Source organism: Sciurus vulgaris (assembly GCF_902686455.1).
Source record: "Sciurus vulgaris genome assembly, chromosome: 8".
Classification (NCBI taxonomy): Eukaryota; Metazoa; Chordata; class Mammalia; order Rodentia; family Sciuridae; genus Sciurus; species Sciurus vulgaris.
The window spans coordinates 52,253,138-52,278,662 of record NC_136468.1 but is presented as its reverse complement, the minus strand read 5'-3'; the positions used below and the strand labels follow the sequence as shown (position 1 = coordinate 52,278,662).

The 25,525-nt window shown below is 34.6% G+C and overlaps 1 protein-coding gene across 7 annotated transcripts in view; it reads left to right on the top strand.

Moving 5' to 3' along the window:
• CDK14 (cyclin dependent kinase 14) overlaps positions 1-25,525 on the top strand; it is a 603,169-nt gene that overhangs the window by 295,821 nt on the left and 281,823 nt on the right. For all 7 annotated transcript variants that reach the window (XM_079152093.1, XM_079152094.1, XM_079152096.1 and 4 more), the window contains one exon: positions 15,582-15,644. In XM_079152093.1, the coding sequence (XP_079008219.1) occupies positions 15,582-15,644 (63 nt within the window). The remainder of the gene's footprint in view (positions 1-15,581; positions 15,645-25,525) is intronic.

The following is a 25,525-nucleotide window of genomic DNA, read 5'->3' as shown; positions in this document are numbered from 1 at the left end:
CATCATATCATTTCCTGAGTCCATTGTCAATCCAGGTCATACCAGCTTTATGTAGCAAAAACTGCCCAAGTTTTTGCAACTCATATAAACTTGGAACATTTGGCATAATTTTTGGAAATGGAAATACAACTTATTATCATTATTCCTTAATCATTGATTAATTCATTCTTCTTTTTTTCCTCTAGAATATATAGACCCTTCTCTTGCTGGTGAATATCCTTAGGTTCTAGAGGTACAAATATGAAGCCCTGGATTTAAAAGAGATTGGAGTCTTTTGATTTTGGACTAGAAAACCACCATGAGCTGTTTAAGATATAAATTATTGTTCTGGATCTACATGTGTCATGAAACTAACAGTTTATTTGTGTTTTAGTGAAAACAATTGGATAACTAGATTTGATTCACAGACTATTTTTTATGAAAGGGGTTCAGAGATGTTTTTGTTTCATATCTGGAGAACTAGCTATGCAGTGTAATTACTGTGATTACATATTCCAAAGGGGGAGGTCGTCGTCCAGAACCAAGTACCAAACATGAACAGATGTAAGCATTGTGGATGACTGAATGCACAGGCAGTGTCAGATAGAATCCTGAACCATGAGGAGAAATTAAAGACATGCAAAGGCAACAAGCTAGTTTTCAATCAGTGCTCTCTTATGAACTTCTTATTTTCTCTAATTGGTAGGCAAAGGCAATTAACTCCTTTTTTGTCCTTTTCCCTAATGACTTTTCCTCATCTATAAAGAATCCTGGTTTCATTCTCTCATTTTCAGCTCTGTGCTCCCTATCATGTTAAGTGCTGAGATCTTGTAGTTTTTATTTCTTTCTGTTTATATCGTATCAATATTCTCCATAGTCTAGTTTTATTTATTGTGGTCGACATTCTTATTAGGTACTCAGAATCATATTTCAGTACTTGAATTCACATGGTCTGTGGTTGCTATAGTAAATGCCTGATTATCCACAAAAACAAGGTTATGAGTGCATTCCACTGCAGAGCAGAATCTGTGGATTTTTAAAATTTTAATTATTTTCTCATTTTATTTTAGGATTTTGTCATTTACACTATGAACATTTAATATTATTAGAGGGAAGATACAAACAATAATGAAAAGAGAATTTCTTTGGAAAGAGAAGAACATAGTTCTCAACATTGTTTCTATACAGAAAAATTGTCATATTTCTTAAGAAAACAAAGTCTTGAAAATCTGCATGTTTGAAAGGGTCAGAGGAGGCAGGAGAGTGATGCATTAAATATAATAAAAGAGACAATAATGATCAGCTTGGAGAAATTAGAGGAGAAAGCTTTGACTAGGGTGCGAAAGTTATAATTTATGAAAGTACCCAAGATCACCATGAAGATGGTCAATAATTCCAATTACCTTCACATTAAGTCTGATTAGGTCATTAATTGGAGAAAAAAATCATTAGCAATTCAGCTGGAAGTGAAAAACTATACATTATTATATTATCAGACAAAATGAAGTGGCTAAAACTTCACCAGTTTTCAGAATCAGTGATTTGATAAATGAATTTCATTAGAATGACTATTTGATCTTATTTATTTTAAAAATTATTATTGTTATTTTTATTTCTTGAATTTCATGAATATTTAGTTAAAATCACATAATGTTTAATGTATATTTTTCCCTTTGGTACAAGAATATTAAACCACTCTAGTTTAAAATCATTAATTTTTGTTGATATAATTGTTTATATGCAACTTAGACTTGCATGTAGGTTAAGAAATCTATTGTAGTTTTGTTATGAGAAACAGAAGTTAACCTTCACCTTTCTACTGCTTCTATTATTTTCTGAATATCTAATAAAACTTTCTTTTACGGCGGTTGTTTCTTGTTTATCTTTGAGATCATCTACTGATTCCTGAAATGTAAATAGGAATTCAGGAATTTTTTTTGACTGTTTCTTTGCTTTTTCTCATTCCTTCACTTAAAAACAAATGGAATCATCTTCCTCTCCCACCTTTCCAACCTCTCAACCATCCCTGTATAGTCATATTATAATTCTGATTAGTTTAGAACTCGATGTTTATATTACTTCAGTGTAAAATGTTATTGCTGAGGCATGTTATACTGTGATTACTTTTCCCTCTTTGTTGAACTTTTGATTTCCCTGGAGCTAATAATAATTTCCTGTTTTTTGTTTCCGTTACTAATTCATGGCCTCCCAGAGCTTCTTCTTGGAGCATCTTCCCTGATTTCCTGGTATGCCCTTCACCTCTTATCTTAGTCTACAGTTCTATTCCCCACAGTTTTGCTTTCTTTTGGGAAACACAGTTTCTAATACCTTCATGTGAAAAGATGTGAAAAAGATTTCTGAGAATACCTTTATGACACTATGCTCAATTGACATTTTGGCTAGACGTAGAATTCTTGGTTGGAAATAATTCCATTCAGTGGGATTGTTCTATTGCTGTCTAGTTTCCATTATTTCTGTTCACAACTGTTTATCTTGATCTTCAGTGTCCTGAAATTTTATGTAAAAGCAAAAATTAAACCAAGGTGAAGCTTTAATTTCATTGGGTACTTCTTTTCAATCTGGAATCCCATGTCCTTCCTTTCTTATCTCTTTTTCCTCATATAACATCTATATGAAGACAAAATTCACCTAACAGAATTCACACTTTTAAGTATATAATTCAGTGTTTTTTAGTATATTCTTAGATGGTTGTGGAACCATCACTACTATCCGATTTGAGTACATTTCATTTCCTTAAAAAGGAAACCCCCACCCATTATTAGTCATTGAAATTTCACCACCCTCCCACCCCTGCACCTAGTAACCAATAATATACTTGATGTTTCTATAGATTTGCCTGGACATGTCATGTAAATGGAATCCCACTGATGTGTGACCTTTTGTGACTGACTTCTTTTACTTAGCATAATGTTTTTGAAGTTTGTCTGCGTTGTAGCATGTATCAGTAATATTCCATAGCAGGGATGCACCATGTTTTACTTACCTGTTCATTTATTGATGTAATTTGCCTTTAAAAAAAAAAATTTAGCTATTCAGAATAGTGCTGACATGAACATTTGTGTGTAAACCTTCTTTTAGAGTGCCTATTTTCAGTATACCTAAGAGTGGAATTGCTGAATTGTCTTATAATCCTTAATTTTTTGAGAGACCAAACTATTTTCCAAAGTGTATGTATCATTTTAGAGTCTAACCAGCAGGCTGTGGGGATTCTAGTTTTTCCATATTCTAACCAACACTTACTATTATCTGTCTTTTTTATGCTGGTGGATATTTAGTGGTATTTGATTGTCATTTGATTTGCATTTTTCTGATTACTAATCATGTTGAGCATCTTTCCTTCTGTTCCAAGAAATTATGTTAAATTATTATCTTATGTTTTTCTTCCTTCATCTTCTCTTTTCTATTCCTGGATCTTTTATTATTTGAATATTTGACCTTCATATTGCTTTTCTAATTGTTTTGTCTTTTCTCTCTCATTTTCAAATTCTTTAATATTTTACCTCAGTAATGAGGAATATTTCCTCAACTTTGTTTCACATGTTCTATTGAATATGTGAATTCTATTCCTATATTCTATTCTATTTAAAATTTAATTTAATGGTATGAATCTACATTGTGTACAACCATACAAACAAAATGATGTACCCCATTTGTGTACAATGAATCAAAATGCAGTCTGTAAAAAATTAAAAGATAAATAAAAAAGTCAAAAAATTTTAATTTTATTAATACTATTGATATCTGTTATCTTTTCTCAGAATATTCAATTTTAAATATCCTTTCTCTTTTTTTAAAGTTGCAAAATCCTTTATTTCACTGAAAATATTATAGACCCAAAAGTTTTTTTTTAATCAGTAAAATAGTTTCTCCCAAGTTATTTATTTATTTTTACTTTTAGTTTGTTTGGTCTGTATCTTTAGTTTGTTTTGGTCTGTATCTTTAATATCAGATAGCTGGTGTAGAAACAACCTGAAGGGGAATTCTGGGTATGTGAGTAACTGATACTGTGAATTTCACCCTGAGAACTGACCAAGCCATTTTGTTGAGAAACCCTAGATACCAGGGTAGATCTTCCTTGCAGTGCTGTGAGTGATTGAAGTCTCCTAACCCTGCCTGGAGTTTAGCTCAATCTTCTAGAACCAGCATGGGGTTAGAACCCCACATAGCTCTCTTGTTACAGGATCTATTCTTGTCCTTTACTAGTTGGGATTTCCCAATTCAGAACACTCTGTGTGTTTGGGAAGGGCACCTGTTTATATTAGAAAAGTGGGAAAGGGGATCCTAGGATATAAATAACCTCTGCAAAGACTTCGAATCCATCTTGGTGTCTTAGACTTCTTTATGTAGACCTTCTGTTCATTCCTACATCCTGAGCCTATTGAATGTTCTGTATATAAATAGTGTTACTTACAGGCTTTCCCCATTGCCAGCTGAGTATTCTATTTGTTTGTTTTTGCTCTGGTGTGCTAATCTTGCTACTGTCTGTTTTGGAACATCTAAAATTGTTGAGTGTAGATTCAGCAGAGTATAAAGTAGATGTGCATGTTCAGTTGCCATCTTTATCTTGGAATCTCATCCATCCTTGATAAGTTTAAGTATAAACAAATGCTTAAGCTTGCTATTGTGTAAGCTACTGTGTAATTAGGTAATTTTTTCTCATAAATGTTGTGAAGCATGTAAGTCTTTTCCTATTTATCAATTGTGACAAGGGTACTGGGAGGGGAAATAGCTACTTATTATATTGTTGTCCAGTCATTAAAACTTTAGGCACTGAAGGAAGCATTAAAGTGAGCGTGCCTTTATCAGAATATTCTATTTTAATGGAAAATATTTATGCTTGTTAATTGGTTGAATAGTCATTACTTTGGTGTTTGCTATGATTTTTTCATGCTTGTGTGATGTTTACACACATGTAGATATACATTTGATATACATTTGTAGATATACATTTGCATAAATTTGATAGTATTACAGAAGCAAGAGGGACATGTTTACCATGTAAATTTAAGTATATGGAAATATATAATGGTCTGATTTAAAAATTTAACTTAAAAATGTAGGCTTTTTCATTTTTAGTTTTTTTATGTGTATTATTGAAGTCCTCATTTTTTGAGAATGAACTTGTGTTCTGAGTTAACATCCAGTGTCACTGAGTAATTTACTCCTTTCTCATTCAAGCTAGTTATAAATCCTTAACAGAGGCACATGCTTTATTTCTGTTTCATAATTCAGGCACTAAAAAACTAATTTGTCATGGCAGCTATTTACTAAATAAAATTTTCTATCTTTTGGATTTCCCCCCTTTTTTTTCTGGAATCTTCATTTTATGACTTTGAATTTCAGTTATTAGCTTCTGTTTCAGCCATTGTCAGGGACATTTGGAAGAATAAATTGGTTTGCTCCCCTTACCCACCCATCACCTTTGCATTATTTGGATCAGAAAGAAAAAGCAAGGGAAGGCAGATACTGCTAATTACGTTGGAATTTTAGGAAGTATATTGAGAAAAGCTATTTAAATTTGATAAGATAGAATGTCAACAGTGCTTAAGGAAAGTGGTATGGGGAGAATATGATTAGGAGTAGAATATAAGGGGAAAATATTAGGGTCTTCTTTTAAAAAATGAATGAGATTTTAACTGACTAAAAAACACCATGAATTGAGTGGTAAATTGTAAAGGGTTCAAAGGGTAGCTTGATCATTCTTGTCTGTCATTATGGCATCTGTATATGATGAATGGGTGGCTAGTCTCCCTTAGGGCTGGGACAGATTTTTCATTTTGTGTACCTTATAGTACCAATTGCAGTGGGCACTCTATAAATCTTTGCTGATTTGATGTGGACATTTCCACAGAACAGAAACATGGGATGTATGTGTGTGTGCACACTTGTGTGTGACAGAATATAGAGTCATTTTTCAAGGTTTTCATTAAAACACCCTTACATAGTGTGGCAGGCATACAGATATGGTTGCCACATCATCATTTAAGATGGACTTGCTGCCCAGCTTCAGGAACTAATACCAGTAGAATTCCCCCAGGTGTTGTTTCCTTCAGGATCTGTCTCAGCACAGAACTCTGAATGAGGTCTTTCCCCATGCTTCTTATATGTGGACACTCTGAAAGGCAAGGGACGGACATTTTATTCCACTGCAGGGTGTTTCTGGGGCTAGGTTGATTGAGCAGGGATTTATTGACTAATATCTTAGTTTGACTTCCTTTATCCAGGCTCACTCCCTTCTCTTTAATTTCAGCTAATAAACATGTTTTATTCCTTTCTCCTAATAAACATGGTACCCCAACCTTCATGTGGAGAACTCAGCCTGTATCAGAGTCATAAAGACTAATTTGTCAAAACTGACTTTCAAATGATATTTACAGTCACAGTTTTGGGAAAGCATTACCTGAATTTATGCAGATAGACTACATGAGATTTTTATTCTTTCTTTTGAAAAGATTTTTTTCACTGACTTTTTTTAATGGAAAATCACACCAAGTCAAGAGAATGGAAGATATTTTTAGCTCAGCTGACTAGATGTTGGCATCAAAGCTTAGGCAGTAATGTTGGTCTTTGCTTCTGGAAGTTTCAGGATTCATACTCAAAACATCCACTGTATCTGCCAAATATGTCAAGTGCCTGGAAAATTTATTAACACTGAGGCTTTCAGATGTTTATTGAGAAGAAACTGCTCTTTTTCCCCCCAAGGTGTCTAATTTCATATCTATGCAGAGCCAGGGATTAACATTTTTTTTTTTTTTTAATTCATGGGTTCTGCAAAGCCAAAACAAAAGAAAATGATAACTTAATTTTGACAAATATATTTATTTTGCCACAGATTAATTAGCAATTTGACTTTTGGTTGTAGATTCCTTGTGATAATTTGGAATTTCTACTCTACTTTAGCTTTTGGAACTACTTAGTACACAAGAATTCATGAAGTTTTTGTTCCTCCCCATTCTGCAATCTCAGGTATTTTGTTTATTATTAAAAAAGCTACTTGAAACAAAATTTTTCAATTTTTAAATTATTTACAGTCTGTTTCACTGCTAATAAATTTCTTGTCCTTCAGAGCATCACACTTTGTAGGAAAAACTTGAATTGAAAAAACAGTGTGTGATCCTTTTACTCACTGAGTTTGAGAAACCTAAATTACTTTTAACCCTTTATGCATACTTTATTGAAATATTTTAAAATAAAATTTTATTTAGAAAACAGAAATCTTTAATTAAAAGTACTTATGCTTCAGGTATGCCATAGGAATAGAAATATAAATGTCCTCTTTCACACTATACATAAAAGGCATTTCATATACTTCATTGTTTATCAGGGCTTTCTCTGAAAGCTTTACCCTTCTATACTGTGTATTACCTCCAGGCTGGAAGAGTTAGGTGAACTCTACATTTGTAATATAAATTTTTTTCAAGCTAGTTCTCCAACTCAAGATATATTTGATCAGTCCATCTTGTAGTTTGTATTCTACAATCTTTGTCCCATAAATAATCAGGAATTCGTGATCATGTTGAGGAACTCCATGGAATTTTACATTGCAAAATCATAATAAATTGCTTCTAATATAGCCTTCTGTATTTATTGCCTTGGGAAAAAGCCTTTACAAATTGTTACCTCTGGGTCAAATGATATAAACAAGGTCATAGGTATTTCATATTACTTAAGAGGAAGAATATATTGGCATTTATCTTACTGTCATTTTTATTTTCCCCAAGGTCTTCAATAAGCCCCTAACTAGTGAATATTTTTATTTATCTTTATACATTTTACAGTCCTTCACTCATAAGAATTTGAAAATTGATAAGTTTGATGCCAAAACGTAACTGAAATATTACCAAATTACATTTTTTTCTTTTTGATGATAATTTAAAATTAAGAAAAACACATACCTGAAGCTCATAACAGTGTAGTTCATAGAGTTTTCTAAGCCACATATCTGGCCTGACCAGGCCCTATGTGGCTTTTACCCTTAACCCCTAGCACCAAACTTATAAATAAGACTCACATCTACTGTGTAGCCAGCAAAGTTATTCCAGAGTGGCCGCCTTTGTTTCTCTGGTTTCCCTCCCTGCTCTTCATTTCTTCTCTTTTCCTCTTCCATTCTTGGTTTTTTTAGTTCCTTTCCTATATGTTGCTCCCACCTATAATTTTAGGATTTTCCATGTTTCTAACAGAGCAGCTCCAGAAAGTCTTTTCAGAGTGAGAACTATTCCTGTTCTTCTCTGTTCTCCCTTGTATCTCAAGTTTTGAGTCCAAAAAACCTTTGTGTGGCCCAGTTTAAGCTGTTTTTCTCTTCTTTTTTCCAAATTCTTGAGGAAGTTAGAAGATCAGAACATCCCATTCCTTATTCTATTTAGCTTTTTATTTTTCCTTTAAAAAATAAAGTAGGTCTCAAAATATTGAGAACATCTTTTATAACATTGACACTCTTAGAATTCGTTATGTGTCTCAGGCCTGTAGATGGTTTGCTGCAGGGTGTATAAACCCTGCTGAACAACCCTCCCCTCCACTGTTTCACCAGGGCACGTTTACACATTCTTTTAATGCTGGAATAGTGTACGGTTCTGCTGACTGTCTTTCTAGAAAATTTCCACCAATTTCTTGAAACATTTCCAAATTATACATTGAATTTATTTATCTTATAAAAAGAAAAATTATTTGTACCACTTAGAAGTTTAATGAAAAAATAAATAAATTACATTGATATAGATAAAGATATAGTTACATTTGGGTTTAAGAATTAGCCCCTATGATGTGAAACTACTTCAGATACAACCATTGGAACATGTCTGCTCCAATTTTTTGATTTCTTTTTATCAGAGAAGAATGACTTACAACAGTCTTCGCCTTGGCAGAACTGTCCAATCTGTCTCCCCCTGATGTCATTGCCAGAAGTCAAATAGTATTTTTTTTTGTGGGGGGGTTGTTTTAATGGAAGAAATTTTTCAGGTTGCTGGTTTTACATGATGGGAATATGGTTGGAAATGCTTCCTGTTCCAGTTACCAGCCTCAGGCTGCTCATGCATTTTGGATTCAGAAATGACAGCTGGAACCATTTAAGCAGAATTATGGGACAGCCACATATAGGTTTATTATTACCCAAAAGGAGGAGAATACATTATATGATTAAAAAGAAATGGATGATTTAATTAGGAAAGGATTGTAGCATTGTGATTGTTATGGAAGAATTTTTATGTAGTGAAAACTGCTTTGTGGGTTAACTCCCTTTACCCTCTCTAGGGAATATGTATGTGGTTTTACTCATAGAATTTCAAATATTTCCTATGTGGCTTAACCAAGAAAAAATAAAATAATCCAGAGGCAGGCTTTGATATATGTAAAATAAGTCAGTGCAGGCATGGTGAAATATTGGGGAATAATGTATCTTTGATTGTGATGATGAAGTAGATTGAAAGGCCACATCATCTCCATTGTCATACTGTGTCTTATAATGTAATCGAAAGCACAATACTTTAGTTGGAATTAGAGTCTCCACTTTAGAGGGAAGAAATAGCACTTGTGTACAGGTTTATGAATGTCTTGTCTTTTGCTGTTAAAAATGGTGTGCTTTTTAATATATTAGCATGAAGCCTAACTAACATTTGATTGAGTACTTACAAAGTTTTTCTTTTATAACTATTGTTTTAAAAATGAGCCCCTCTGATATGTAGTGGTTACAAATTTCCTCTATTAAATACTCTAAATGACTGTGATTTTCTTTTAAAGGACAGGTTGGTTAAAGTTTCTTTTCATTATTTCCTTGTTAATGAAGGATTCTCATGTTTTGGAACTCAAAACATTATGATTTCATTAATTATGATTTGGGAGTGAAATAGATGAGTACTTTTAAAGCTTAACAGTGAAAAATACAATTTCAAAGTCAATTTAAATCTGTGGACTGCCTGTAAGAGCAGTTTGAATCTAACTGCTCAGTAATTTGATGTTTAATTCTTACAACAATGTGAGCTGATTAAAATGGAGATTATACCTAGAGGAAAATGGCCATGATTGCAGCAGAAGAAAGGACGCTCCCCTTCTGTAAGTTTTCTTCAATTCCCTGTAGTAGTTACGATTCCCCAGTAAATTACAAATGTAATGAGCTACAGGTGAAATACATTAAAAACTACAACACTATACATTCTTCCCAAGTCATGACCATCCTTCAGTGTGGTTTTAGTTAGAGAGTGTGTGTGTGTGTGTGTGTGTGTCTTTGTGATGTCATTTGTGTCCTAGGACAATAAGGAAAGTGACTTTTGTCACACTAAGAGTCACTCTCCCTGCTTAAATTTGGGGACCATATGAGACACCAAGAGTGGAAATAATTGCTCTTTTCTTTCAAAAATTGGAAATAACTTGATATGATCTTTTGCCATTAAGGACACCATTTAAAGATTTACCTGGATCAGATTGGGGTATCTAGAATCAAACTTGGATGTGGACTAGGGACCTTAAACAAAGATCAACGGAGGGAGGGAGGGCTGTGTATTTTATACTTCTAATTTCATATGTTATCAGGTACCTCTTAACATATTCCAGCTTTTTAAATCATATGTTTCCACTTAATTTTTTGTTTGGTTTGGTTAGCTGAGTTTCAAATGACTGAACTTTGGTGTTTAAACATAAAATAAGCAAGCCCTCCTATTAAAATAAAGTCAGGATTGATTTTATCTTCTGTAATCTTTTAATTTTCTTATGCTTGTGAAACAGAGGTCTTTAAAGTGTTCCAAAATCTACACAAAGATTGAATATACTGACTCTCCTCTCCCTGGTAAATGGAAAATTGAATGAGACAGAAGTAAGGGCTGTGGATGCTCTGCTACCAGACTTCAAAATGAGGACTTCAGTTGGTTATCTCCACTAGAAGACTTCCTTATTTTTAGCCTAGTAGCTTAAGACTATGGCTGTGTTATTTTCAACCTAATATTTTGGCAGTGCTTCTGAAGAACATTAGAATTAACTGACAAATACTGGAACTTCATCCTTAACATTATAGAAGAATGGAAACAAATACATGTGTTCTGAAAGGGGCTTTATTTGCTTGATGAGAAAAGTTCAATATGAAAGTCAAGGTTATTGCAAAAGCAGAACTACTGTCAGGAATTTGATGCCTCTTGAATAGGAGGTTTGACTATTTGAAGGGCCAATTACTGAAAAATCCCACTTCATGATAATGGGTTAGATAAAATAAAAAAACACGTAAATATGTACTAAGCCTACTTAACCATTGGCATATACTTGTTTCTGCCCTGGAAATTAGGCACCATTTTGTGTCCAGCAGGTTGTCTGGGGTTCAGCCAGCTTTTTTATTTGTGACTTTATGGGGAGGGATATTGCTTCTTTTCTCTGACCCAGGCCAGACTGAATAAAGGTAAGGGATGTGGAGATAAGGGATATGAAGAAGTGAATGTCACAGTCCAGCTATTGCCCATCTTTTTCTTCCGCTGGCCTCTTTCTTCTGATCCTCTTCAAAAGAGTTATTTTCCAACCAGACCTTTTAAAGGTTATCATGGTATACATAATTTATCTTTGGAGCTTTCTTTCTGTTTAAACCTCATGGGTGCATGCAGCTCATGACTAATGTCGGTCATTGTTATTCTTAGTCCTGCATATGATTGAAATTAACCAAGACTCCACTGTGTGAAAATGCTTATGAGTAAAAGGACTTTTCAGTTTTCCATGTCATTTCCATATCCTTCCTTTTCCAAAGGGAGATTTGTCTTCTGCCTTCTAATTGATCCAGCCATAAGAAATCAATATGAGGAAACAAATTCTAACTCTTACAAATTATTTTACAGTAAACATTTATCCTTTAGGAGGTTCTGATTTCAGATACTCTCCTTGAATTCCTTCCCTTAGAAACATTTCTGCACCTTTGTAAATAACCAAATAGATGCTACCTAATGGGTAATCAACAAGGAGAATATGTGCTCATGTGGAGCTTGAGACTTTAGAGCCACTGTCTGTACTCCCTCTTGTCTTCTGCTTGGTTTGTAAGTCTAGCCACCCGGATAGCTTCCTTCAAAACCACCCACTCCATGGAATATTGATGTGCTGTTCCTAGGCAGTCAGTTAAAAACCTGTCAGGCACAAGCACTTCTAATGCTTCTAATGGTATTATGATGAAGAGCAGCAGCAGAGATGTAGTGAATAAGAGGAGAGGTGTGGGTGGATGCTGTGAGGCCCAGTTCAGTGAGGAAGGAGGAGGTGTTAGCTCAGAGCCATGGTAGACACTCAGGTGTTACCAGAGAGCTACTCTACCTGTACATGTTCCTTTTGGTATTAGAAACTAGAAATAAAGATCAAGCCAGATAGATGGATATGAATTTATCAGGGTATTCCAAGAGCGTGATCTGTTTGTTAAATGCCATAGGGGCCTCTGTTAGAACTCTTATACCTCCAATGACTTTAACACTGAAATGACTAACAAGTGCCTTCTGGCATGTTTTGTTGTTCTATATTTCTGGACCAGTGCAAATCATAAGGGTCACATAATCTAATGAGTTGAACTAAGGAAAGAAGTTGTCAAGAAAGAAGATATTCTAGCCAGGCATAGTGGCACACGCCTGTAATCCCAGCAACTTGGGAGGCAGAGGCAGGAGGATTGCAAGTTCAAGGCCAGCCTCAGCAACTTAGGGAGACCCTGTCTCAAAATCGAAAAGAAAATGAATAGGGCTGGGGGTGTGACTCAGTGCTTAAGCACACTTGGGTTAAATCTCTGGTACCAAAAAGAAGAAAAAGGTGGGGGGAGGAGGAGGAGAGGGGGAGAAGAGATGTAATGAAAGTTGTAATTTGGACACATCTAATGCAGACTCAAGTAGAGAACTGTGAATTTCAAAAGGAGGGCAAATGTACATATATAAATACACTGCAGTGAATCTCACTTTCATGTACATACACTAGAAATTAATTAAAAAAATAACTATGGTAAATGGCAGAAAGATCAGTAGAGGGAAGGGAGTAGGGGTGGGGAAGGAAGGGGAAGGGGAAGGAGAGATACTGGGGTCAGAATTAAAATAAGATATATTCCGTGCTTGTATAATTATGTCAAAATGGATTCTATAGTCACGTATAACTAAAAAGATAATAATAATAATAAAAAGAAGGAGGGAGAAAGAGGCAGTTTTTAATATAGGTAAAGAAACAATTTGTGACACATTGATGTTGGGGTACAAAGTGTGCCCTTGGACTGCTTCCTGTCCTTTTTTCTATCTGAAATTTTTCAGATTCTTGCCCCTAATCACCCAGAGCAATGTGAGGTTCATGTTGTGTTTGCTGCATGTACTTTAAGAGATTGAGTGCAGGAGCTGAGAAGTGTGAATGAGAATGTCTAAGCATGCAGGTAGGAGGAACACCCACATCAAGGTGAAGTACTAATCCCAGGATCACTTATTTTCTGCATAGATTTAGCATTTGTTTTTTAAAATTGCGATCCTTTTCTCACTATTCTTACCCCTAAACACACCACAGAAAATCACCATCATCATCTATAGTATCTACCAGGTACTGGGCAAAGTTCTCAAAGTATTATGAATATTTTCTCATTAATTTTCACAAAAACCATATGAGGTGGGTGTACTAGGATTATCTTTTCACAGATGAAGATAATACTGATATACAGAACTTATGTAGATCAAGGCTACACAGCCAGTGACAGCCATGTGTGTATATGTGAGATGTGTGTGCACATGTATACACACACACACACACACACACATACACACACATATTTTCATACCTGTGTCTGAAGAAATATGGGTTTTAAAATTTAAAATGCTTGGAAAAATCTTTATTAAATTTCCAAAGAACTAATTTCTGGAAAAGGTCTCTTCTTCAATTCATAATACTAATATCACTGGGAATACACTGAGAACATCATCAGGCATGTCTAGAGGAGCAGAAATTTTTTCTCTACTTGTATAGTCAACTTTCCATCATTGTGTCAAAATACCTGAGAAGATCAATTTAAAAAGAAAAGATATATTTTGGCTCATAGTTTAGAGATTATAGTCCGTGGTCATTTGGCTTTGTCACTTTGGACAGTTAATCAGAACATCATGGTATAAAGCACATGGTAGAATAGAGCTGCTCACCTTATGGCAGCCAGGAACGAAAGGAAAAGAGAGAGAAAGGAAGGGTCTTGGGATAAAATGAACCCTTCAAGGCATGCCCTCAGTGACCTTCTCCCTCCACTAGGCCCTACCTCTTAAACTTTCCATCGCCTCCCAATAGCAGTACCAGCTGGGGACCAAGCCTTCAACACAGCCTTCAGATGTGGTCCTAGATACAGGCAATTATGTGTCAGTGTGTCTACTAGCACTTACTCTGTCCTGCTTTTTTTGGCTTTGCCTAACATGTAGCAAAGGAAAACTAATATAGTCTAAAGATTCCAGAAAGGCCTCTAGAAGAACTTACATCTAAGTAAGACATGAACAGAAGATGAAAAGAAGTTAACCAATTTCAGAGCACTACTGTTCTTCACATGATTTACAGCTCACTGTACTGTTTCCTGGCGTGTCTGTTCTTTTCCAATGCACATCCCTTTTATTGCATTGTGTCATGGTGACCAAGTGTGGTGCCTGGAACATAGTAAGGGCTCAAGAAGTACAAAATGGATGAATGAAGGACAAATTCTGCTCTGTATCCTCTGTATCCTCAACACTTACCATAGGGTATACAATAACAACTCAGTAACAAAATTTTAATTGTCCTTATGGCTACAACAAGGTTCTTGAATGTGTTATAAAACTTGTAATTCCTCAATAAGTCAAGCCTAATAAAGGGACACAAATGGGCTCCTGTTTGTTGACTTTTATAGGATAATTAAATGTTGCAATTTATAGTAGCCATAAAGGAAGAAAACTTTTGAACAACTCTGCATACTTTTTTGAAAAATTGTGTGTAGTTCACAATATAAACAAAAAAAATACATTATTGTCAAATTGAACTTGCCATATTTAAAAGATTAACAGCTTAAGATGGTATCTGGGATATTCTTTTTAGCATATATTTGGATGTCTTTTCTTTATGATTTTAAATGTATTTCTATAATTTATAAAGTTAGTTTACTCATATATTTTTGAGTGCTGGAAAATTGAAATTATTTTTTGATGAATATAGACATGAAAAGTTTAAATTAGTCCAGTCTAAACTTTACTAGAGTAATAGATCTGGAGTATTTTTGTCTCATATGAAATAAATAATAATAACTTGGATTTGTATTTAGAAAATATGAATTCATTAAAATTGCAATTGGATTAGTTGGTCTTTTTTATTATTTTAGTTAAATTATAATGATATGTATTTAATGAGGAGGAAATTAAACACTTAGCAAATTATGGACATGTGTTCCTTTTAATACATAGACATGTTTAACATAAAACCTGAGGTAAAGATAATGATTCAGTCATGGTTAAAAATGGGGGTGGGGGAGCATACCAGTGGATACACTAAAAATCCACATACTTGTCTTGTATTTGCTTTGTTCAGAAGGTAATGGTGACTTTGAAGTAGGAAAATATTGATTCATCATGTTACAGCCAGAGGGATATTAATACATTTCCCCTTTTTCCTTCCAGCACACTGATTTATGTCAGTACATGGACAAGCACCCTGGGGGGCTCCATCCAGATAATGTGAAGGTAGGAAAAGAGATTTTTCAAGCCACTGGTTACCATTTTTCATGTTCATTTTATTGAGCTTAAGCCTAACATCTCTGCCATAATTCAAAGTTAAAATTTTCTTTGTGAAGAACAGTTATATAATCATTCAGTTTAGTTGGTAGAAACTTTTATCATTCAATATTTTCCCTGGAGAATATTTATTTAGATCATACTCTATTTTTTCTTCATGGAGAAGCATTTGCCAGCAATGAGTGAGATACACTGGAATCCTATTTTAACACTGCTTTCAGAAGAGGAGTTCTGTAGCTCTAACTAGGAACCCCATACCAAGGTGCCAGTTGATTTCAACATAAGCATGGTCATGATCCAAAATGGTGTTATGATGTGTTCACAGTATGTGGGTTTTCATTCATTAGTTTGTTTTTTTTTTTTCATGGTTCTGGTGATTGAACCCAGGCTATGTATGCTAGCTCTCTACCACTGAGGCAGATCCCCAGCTCCTTACTTTTTCATTCATATGCATAAAACAGATGAAAGTTCTACTACCTACTGCTCTTTTTTATTTCCTTTACTAGAAATTTGATGACTGTGTCAAAAGAATGAAGTGCTGAGATTTTGACCTAGCAAACATCTTGAGAAATTACTACAAAATTTCAACCTTAAAACAGGAGACTCATCTTAGCATAGGTTAAAAATTAGAAGATTCCAAAACTTTATCTAAAGGCTTAGTGTGCTTACATTTTGTAATTCAAGGGCTTCATTTCTTGATCCTAAGAACCATTTGAGTATTGTAGATGCATTTGAAGTAACATGATTAGTCTCCATTCCTTCCCTTTGTTGTTTACATCAGTCTTTAAAACATGATGTATTTTTTTTGTTTTGTAGTTTTTACTTTGCTTTTATAGTTAAATATGCATACATGATGTTTTGTGTATTTCTTTTTCCTTTAGAAAAATAATACCTATTATCTTTATTTGACTTAAAATATACCATGAATATCTTTTAAAATCAATATATGATGATGTAACTAAGTCTTTCAGATAACTGTATGTTATTTCATAGTATGAATAAACAATAAATTTAACAGTTCCTTATTTTTGAATTCTTAAATTATTTCCAGAATATGGCTATTATAAATGATCCTAGAGTAAATATTAGTATAAAATCATTATGATTTATTTCTCTTGTATAGATACTTAATGGAATTGCTTGTTTAAGGCAGAGGTACAATTTCTGTATTCATGAGTTTGACTGGAACTTTTGCCCACAAGACTATAGACCACAAGTGGACTGTTTCCCTCTACTCTTCCCAGCATTGACTATAGCCGATCATTTTAAATTTTGCCATTCTGATTAGTACATCTGGAATGTTGGTGTTTGACTCTTGGTGACATAGAGCATCTTTTCATGTTTCCTTACCATTTGTAATTCACTTTATATGTATAGCTGTTTTTACACATTGTCCATTTTCTTACATGTTGTTCATTTTCCTACCAGTTTGTTTTTTTTTTAATAAATCATAGGTGTTTTTAATATTTATGACATTAATAACAAAGGATTTTATGGTGGTAAGTGATACAGTTTAAAATACAGGAACTTGTAGGAAATTGGAAAAACAGTTTTCTTTTAAATAAATAATCAATATGGCACTTATAGTCTATTGATTTTTTAATTTTTATTTTATTTTTATTTTTATTTTTTTTAAATTTTATTGTAAACAAATGGGATACATGTTGTTTCTCTGTGCATGGCGTAAAGGCATACCATTTGTGTAATCATAAATTTACATAGAGTAATGTTGTTTGATTCATTCTGTTATTTTTTCCCTTCCCCACACCCCTCCCACCCCTCTTTTCCCTCTATACAGTGCTTCCTTCCTCCATACTTGCCCCCGTCCCTAACCCTAACTCAAACCCTAACACTAACCCTTCCCTCCCCCCGTTATGTGTCATCATCCACTTATTAGCGATATCATTCTTCCTTTGGCTTTTTGAGATTGGCTTATCTCACTTAGCATGATATTCTCCAATTTCATCCATTTGCCTGCAAATGCCATAATTTTATCATTCTTTATGGCTGAGTAATATTCCATTGTATATATATATACCACAGCTTCTTTATCCACTCATCAATTGAAGGGCATCTAGGTTGGTTCCACAGTCTGGCTATTGTGAATTGAGCAGCTATGAACATTGATGTGGCTGTATCTCTGTAGTATGTTGATTTTAAGTCCTTTGGGTATAGGCCAAGGAGTGGGATAGCTGGGTCAAATGGAGGGTCCATTCCAAGTTTTCTAAGGAATCTCCACACTGCTTTCCAGAGTGGCTGCACTAATTTGCAGCCCCACCAGCAATGTATGAGTGTACCTTTCTCCCCACAACCTCGCCAACACCTGTTGTTGCTCGTATTCTTGATAATCGCCATTGTAATTGGGGTGAGATGGAATCTTAGGGTGGTTTTGATTTGCATTTCTCTTATTACTAGAGATGTTGAACATTTTTCCATATGTTTGTTGATTGCTTGTAGATCTTCTTCTGTGAAGTGTCTATTCATTTCCTTAGTCCATTTGTCGACTGGATTATTTGAATTCTTGGAGTACAGTTTTTTGAGTTCTTTATAGATTCTGGAGATTAGTGCTCTATATGAAGTATGATTGGCAAAGATATTCTCCCACTCTGTAGGCTCTTTCTTTGCATTGCTGATAGTTTCCTTTGCTGAGAGAAAGTTTTTTAGTTTGAATCTATCCCAGTTATTGATTCTTGCTTTTATTTCTTGTGCTATGGGAGTCCTGTTGAGGAAGTCTGGTCCTAAGCCGACATGTTGAAGATCTGGACCTACTTTTTCTTCTATAATCTGCAGGGTCTCTGGTCTGATTCCGAGGTCCTTAATCCATTTTGAGTTTAGTTTCGTGCATGGTGAGACATATGGGTTTAGTTTCATTCTGTTGCATATGGATTTCCAATTCTCCCAGCACCATTTGTTGAAGAGGCTATCTTTTCTCCATTGCATATTTTTGGCCCCTTTGTCTAGTATGAGAAAATTGTATTTATTTGCGTTTGTGTCTGTGTCCTCTATTCTGTACCATTGATCTACCTTTCTATTTTGGTACCAATACCATGCCGTTTTTGTTACTATTGCTTTGTAGTAGAGTTGAAGATCTGGTATTGCAATACCCCCTGTTTCACTCTTCCTGCTAAGGATTGCTTTAGCTATTCTGGGTTTCTTATTCTTCCAGATGAATTTCATAATTGCTTGCTCTATTTCTGTAAGGTATGTCATTGGGATTTTAATTGGAATTGCATTGAATTTGTATAGCACTTTAGATAGTATGGCCATTTTGAGAATATTAATTCTTCCTATCCAAGAACATGGAAGATCTTTCCATCTTCTAAGGTGTTCTTTAATCTTTCTTTATAAAAAGATAGTGCACCATGATCAAGTGGGTTTCATCCCAGAGATGCAAGGTTGGTTCAACATCAGGAAATCAATAAATGTCATTCACCATATCAATAGACTTAAAGTCAAGAATCACATGATTATTTCAATAGATGCAGAAAAAGCATTTGATAAAATACAGCACCCCTTCATGCTCAAAACACTAGAAAAAATAGGGATAGTGGGAACATTCCTTAGCATTGTAAAGGCCATTTATGCTAAACCCATGGCTAATATCATTCTAAATGGTGAAAAACTGAAAGCATTCCCCCTAAAAAGTGGAACAAGGCAGGGATGCCCTCTTTCACCACTTCTATTCAACATCGTTCTTGAGACTCTAGCCAGAGCAATTAGACAAACCAAAGAAATTAAAGGGATATGAATTGGAAAAGAAGAACTCAAACTATCCCTGTTCGCTGATGACATGATTATATATTTAGAGGAACCTGGAAATTCCACCAGAAAACTCTTAGAACTCATAAGTGAATTCAGTAAAGTAGCAGGTTACAAGATCAATGCTCATAAATCGAATGCATTTTTATACATAAGTGATGAATCTTCAGAAAGAGAAATTAGGAAAACTACCCCATTCACAATAGCCTTGAAAAATAAAATTGATTTTTTATATATCCTTTTTTCTTGAAAGATTTTCTTTATTTATGAATTTGATTAATTTATTTTTATAAAAATCTGTTTTATGAAGTCTGTTGCCATAGTTTTTTAATAGTTGGGGAAGAAATTTTAGCAGATGAAAATGCTTGTTTTAATGTCTTTCCCACATTCAAGTCTAACTGTATCAATAGCATGTACAATACCATAATATCTAACAATATCATAACACAAACATAATTTTTTAACCTTATAAAAACTCAAATTCTTTCCTTTGTACATTCACATACTTCCTTCTCAGAGTTGATTGAGTTCAGAATCAATAGTACAAATGCATTCATATTCCTGTTTACCACTCTCACCCAGGAATCTGTAGAAAGGTCTTTACCTTGAGCTCTGGGGATCCTAAAGGTGTAGCAGCCACAGTAGAAATCAGCAGGTATTCTGAACTACGATTGACTTTTTGATTCAAATTCAGTGATAGGATGGAATTAAAGAAATGACTGTAGATTTTCAAAGAGTAATGATATCACTTGGCTTTATTATCCTAATTTAGTTTTCTCAACACCTTTCTTGGTGTTGCTAGGTATGAATAAGTGCTGTAGAGAATTTTGTTGGTGAAACAAAGAAAGAAAATTCATTTCACAGACCATTTTTGTGCTCTGTGCCCTCAAGCCACCATCATTTACTGTATGTTCTGCTTCTTCCATTCCTTTTTATTTTTTCTTATCTCCTAATGGCCCTGGGGAGATGCATGTCCAGGTGGCTGTTTTTCACTAACTAGGCTATAGTCCCTCAAACTACAGCAGTTCTTGTCCACATTTTACATGCTTTTCTTTCATATCATGGCCTTTCATCATATGTCAGATACTCAAAATTTACCACTTATTTCAAGTTCAGGTTGCACTGTGCCAAAAATAAACAAGCATTGATACTGCAAGAGAAGCTTCTTCTCTGGGTGTACTAAGAAACTTAATAGTGAATGAGCATAGAAATAATGTTGAAAGAATTAGATGTGACACCTGCAATGAATCTAGATATTGGCTAAATACAGCAGGAATTATTTCTACTCACAAGTTGTTCAACGTGGTCACAGATTGATGCTATACTGTGTATTTCTTTGCCTTTAAAAGAAAGTGATATGATTTACCTCATTGTATATCATTTTGAATAACTGAAAGCCTGCAATATATATTGCTATATAGGGATTCCTTTACCCGTAGCTAGTAAAATCTTGGCTCTATGAGGATTTTCCAAGGCAGTTCTGACTATTTTAATTCTTGGCATGGTTGAATCCCAGGAAACCTCAGTCATCATCAAAGAGCTCTTTAAACTAGACTCCACAGTACAGTCACCCAGGAGGACATACTATATATAATGTAATATAAAGTAATAATAACATATATATGATATGGATCCTCTTTTCAACTCACTGAATTAGAATCAAAATTTAAAATTTCTTTAAGTTGGAAGAGTGGGCATTTGCTCAGACTGAAGGAGAATCCAGGACTCCTATCATGACCCATAGTGCCCTCTTGTTTTCTCTGAAACCCTACACAACACAATCCGTCTCCCTCAACTCCTACTACTCCCTGCAAACTCCGTAGACTGGAGAATATGTGTGATTGCTGGGGATCCTGGTCTGTTGCTCTCCCCATAAACCTCCATTGCTTCTTACTCACCAACGGAGGAGGAAAAGTAAGTCAGCTTTAAGTTTTTGCAACCTCCATATTAACAATGGTGCTAGGCAGGTGGGAAGGTACATGAGAGAACTGGAGATGGGGTCTGACCTGGGGTGCTTCAGAAAACAGGTATCTTGCTTTCTTCTCTGGAGAATCTGCTCAGTCTTAGAGAACAGAGGAAAAGAATTCAGACAACTCTACAATAAATATCCTGGTTTAAAAAAATGACTTCAACAAAGTAGTAGGTTATTAAATCAACACCTATAAATCAAATGCATTCCTATATACCAATGATGAATCCACTGAAAGAGAAATTAGTAAAATCATCCATTCACAATAGCCTCAAAAAAAAAAAAATGCTTGGGAATCAATTTAACAAAAGAGGTGAAGGACCCCTACAATGAAAACTACAGAACACTAAAGAAAGAAATTAAGGAAGACCTTAGAAGATGGAAGGATCTCCCATGCTCTTGGTTAGGCAGAATTAGTATTGTCCAAATGGCCATACTACTAAAAGCATTGTGCAGATTTAGTGCAATTCCTATTAAAATTCCAATGATATTCTTCATAGAACTAGAAAAAGCAATCATGAATTTCATTTGGAAAAATAAGAGACCCAGAATAGCCAAAGCAATCCTTAGCAGGAAGAGTGAAGCAAGAGGCATCACAATACCAGACTTTAAACAATACTAAGGAGCCACAGTAACAAAAACAGCATGATATTGGCACCAATACAGATATGTAGACCAATGGTACAGATTAGAAGACAGAGACAAATTCACATAAATACAGTTATCTCATAGTAGACAAAGGCACCTAAAACATTCATTGGAGAGAATACAGCCTCTTCAACAAATGGTGCTGGGAAAACAGGACATTCATATGTAGCAAAAACTGCAAGAAGTAAAATCAAGAATCAATAAATGGGATGGATTCAAACTAAAAAGCTGCTTCTCGGCAAAGGAAACAATAATGTGAAGAGAAAACCTACAGAATGGGAGAAAATCTTTACTACATGCATCTCAGATAGAGTATTAATATTCAGGATATATAAAGTACTCAAAAAACTTAACATCAGAAAAACCAAATAACTCAATTAAGAAATGGGCTAAGGAGCTGAACAGACACTTCACAGAAGAGAAAATACAGTTGATCAACAAATGTATGAAAAAATGTCCATCCCTAGCAATTAGTGAAATGCAAATCAAAACTACTCTGAGATTTCATCTCACTCCAGTCAGAATGATAATTATCAAGAATACAAGCAACAATAAATGTTGGCAAGGATGTGGAGAAAAAGGTACACTCATACATTACTTTTGGGACTGCAAATTGGTGCATCCACTGTGGAAAGCAGTATGGAGATTCCTTAGAAAACTTCAAATGGAACCACAGTTTGACTCTGCTATCTTATCCTAGGAATATACTCAAAGGACTTAAAATCAGCATACTACAGTGACACACATCAATGTTTATAGCCACTCAACTCACAATACGTAAACCATGGAACCAACCTAGGTGCTCTTCAGCAGATGAATGGACAAAGAAAATGTGGCATATATACACAATGGAATATTACACAGTCTTAAAGAAGAATGAAATTATGGCATTTGCTAGTAAACGGATGGAGTTTGAGAAAATCGTACTAAGCGAATAAGCCAAATCCAAGACATCAAAGGCTGAATATTTTCTCTGATATGCCGAGGCTAATTCACAATAAAGGGGGTGCTAGGCAAGAAAAGAGGTACTTGTGATTAGGCAGAGGATAGTGAAGAAAGGGGAGGGAGTATGGGGGTAGGAAGGATAGACATTAATATCCTATGTGCATATATGACTATGTAACTGATGTGATCCTCTGTCTTGTACAACCAGAAGAGAAGTTATACTCCATTTATGTATCATGCATCAAAATGCATTCTACTGTCATGTATAACTAATTAGAACAAATTTAAAATATCCTAGCTAACAAATGTATAAATTTGAGTAGGCAAAGTTGCTCCTATTGATTGACTATAGAAAGCTAGAGATGGCAACTTTGAATGAAATTTTTATTAATAGTCTCAGAGAATTAAATCAAGATCATTCATTAATTAAAAGAATTTTTTCATTTTTTATTAGTGCATTATAGTTTACTTAATGGTGGAATTCATTGTTGCATATTCATATATGCATACAATATACCAATGTAATTTGGTCAATATCATTCCCCAGTATTTACCCTTACCCTCCTTTTCCTGCCACCTGATCCCTTTCCTTTGCTCATCTCCCTTTAAATTTCATGAGATTCTTCCCCTACCCCTGCCACTACACATGTACCTGTCTTTTCCTTTTTTTCCTTTTTAGCTTTCACATATGAGAAAAAAAAAAAAAAACACAACCCTTGACTTTCTGCATTTTACTTATTTGGCTTAACATAATGTTCTCAAGTTCCATCCATTTTCCTGCAAATGACATAATTTCATTCTTCTTTACAGCTGAATAAAACTCCTGTGTGTGTGTGTGTGTACATGTGTACACACATATGTGCCACATTTCATTCATACACACACAGACACACACACACACACACACACACACACACACACGCCACATTTTCTTCATTCATTCATTCACCGACAGATGTAGGGGCTGGTTGCATAATTTGTCTGTGGTGAATTGTGCCGCTGTAAATATGGGTATACATGTAGAACTATTGTATGATGACTTTGTTTCTTTAGGACAAATACCAAGGAGTGATAAATCTGGTCATATGGTGGTTCCATTTCTAATCCTTTGAGAAAGCTTCATACTGATGGTGAATGCTAATTCACAATACTAATTTTTAATACTACGAATAGTATAAAAGTGTTCCTTTTTCTCCATATCCTCTTCAGTATTTATTTTGTTTACATTCTTTAAAACAATTTGTCTTAGTTGTAGATGGACACAATACCTTTATTTTATTTACTATTTGTACGTGGTTCTGAGAATCGACCCCTGTGCTTCACACATGCCTGACAAGTGCTCTACCACTGAGTCATACAGCCCCAGCCCTACTGTTGACATTCCTGATGTCTGCTAGAGTGAAATGAACTCTCCCTGCAGTTTTGATTTGCATTTCCCTAATTGCTAATCATGTTGAACATTTTTTAAAAATATATTTGCTAGCCATTTGTATTTCTCTTGAGAAATGTCTGTTTAGTTTGCCTGTTTGTTAATTAGGTTATTTGTTTGTTAGGTTTATGTTTTTTGAGTACTTTATATATTCTGGATATTAATCCTCTGTCAGAAGAATAGCTAGCTAGCAAAGCTTTCCTCCCATTCTGTTGGTTCTCTTTTCACATCCTTATTTCTTTTGCTGTGCAGAAGCTTTTAAATGTGATGCCATCCCATTTATTAACCTTTGGCATTGTTTCCTGAGCTTTAAGAATTCTATAGAGAGTTATTGCCTGCAACAAATGTGAGTGTAGACCCTGTGTTTTTTTCTTGGAGTTGCATAGTTTCTGGTCAAATTTTTAGGTATTTGATCCATTTTTTTAATTAATTTTTAAAATTTGTTCTAATTAGTTATGTGTGGTATTTGATCCATTTTTAGTTGATTTTTGTGCAGGGTGAGAGATAAAGATCTAGTCTCATTCTTCTACATATGGATAACGAGGTTTCCCTTTTAAACCATTTGTTTAAATTGTTATCTTTTCTCTAGTGTGTTTTTGGTACTTTTGCCAACAGTCACTGTGGGGTTTGTCTCTTTGTATTCTCTTCTGTATCATTGTTCTATGTATTTGTTTTTATATTTTTGGTACTGGGAATTGAACTCAGGGGCACTTAACTACTGAACCATATTTACAGCCCTTATTTATTTATTTGTTTGTTTTGAGGATAGGGTCTCCCTAAGTTGCATAGGGCCTCACTAAGTTGCTGAGGTTGGCCTTGAGCTTGCAATCCTCCTGCCTCAGCTTCCCAAGTTGCTAGGATTACAGACCAATATCATAGTGCCTGGCATATGTCTGTTTTTATGTCAGTACCATGCACTTTTTGTTATTATAGCTCTGTAGTATAATTTGAAGTTAGATTTTATGATGCCTCCCATGTTGCTTTTTATGGCTTAGAATTGCTGTGGCAATTTTGGGTCTTTTATTCTTCTAAATGAACTTTAGGACTTTTTTTTTTTTTTTTTTCTAGTTTTTTGAAGAA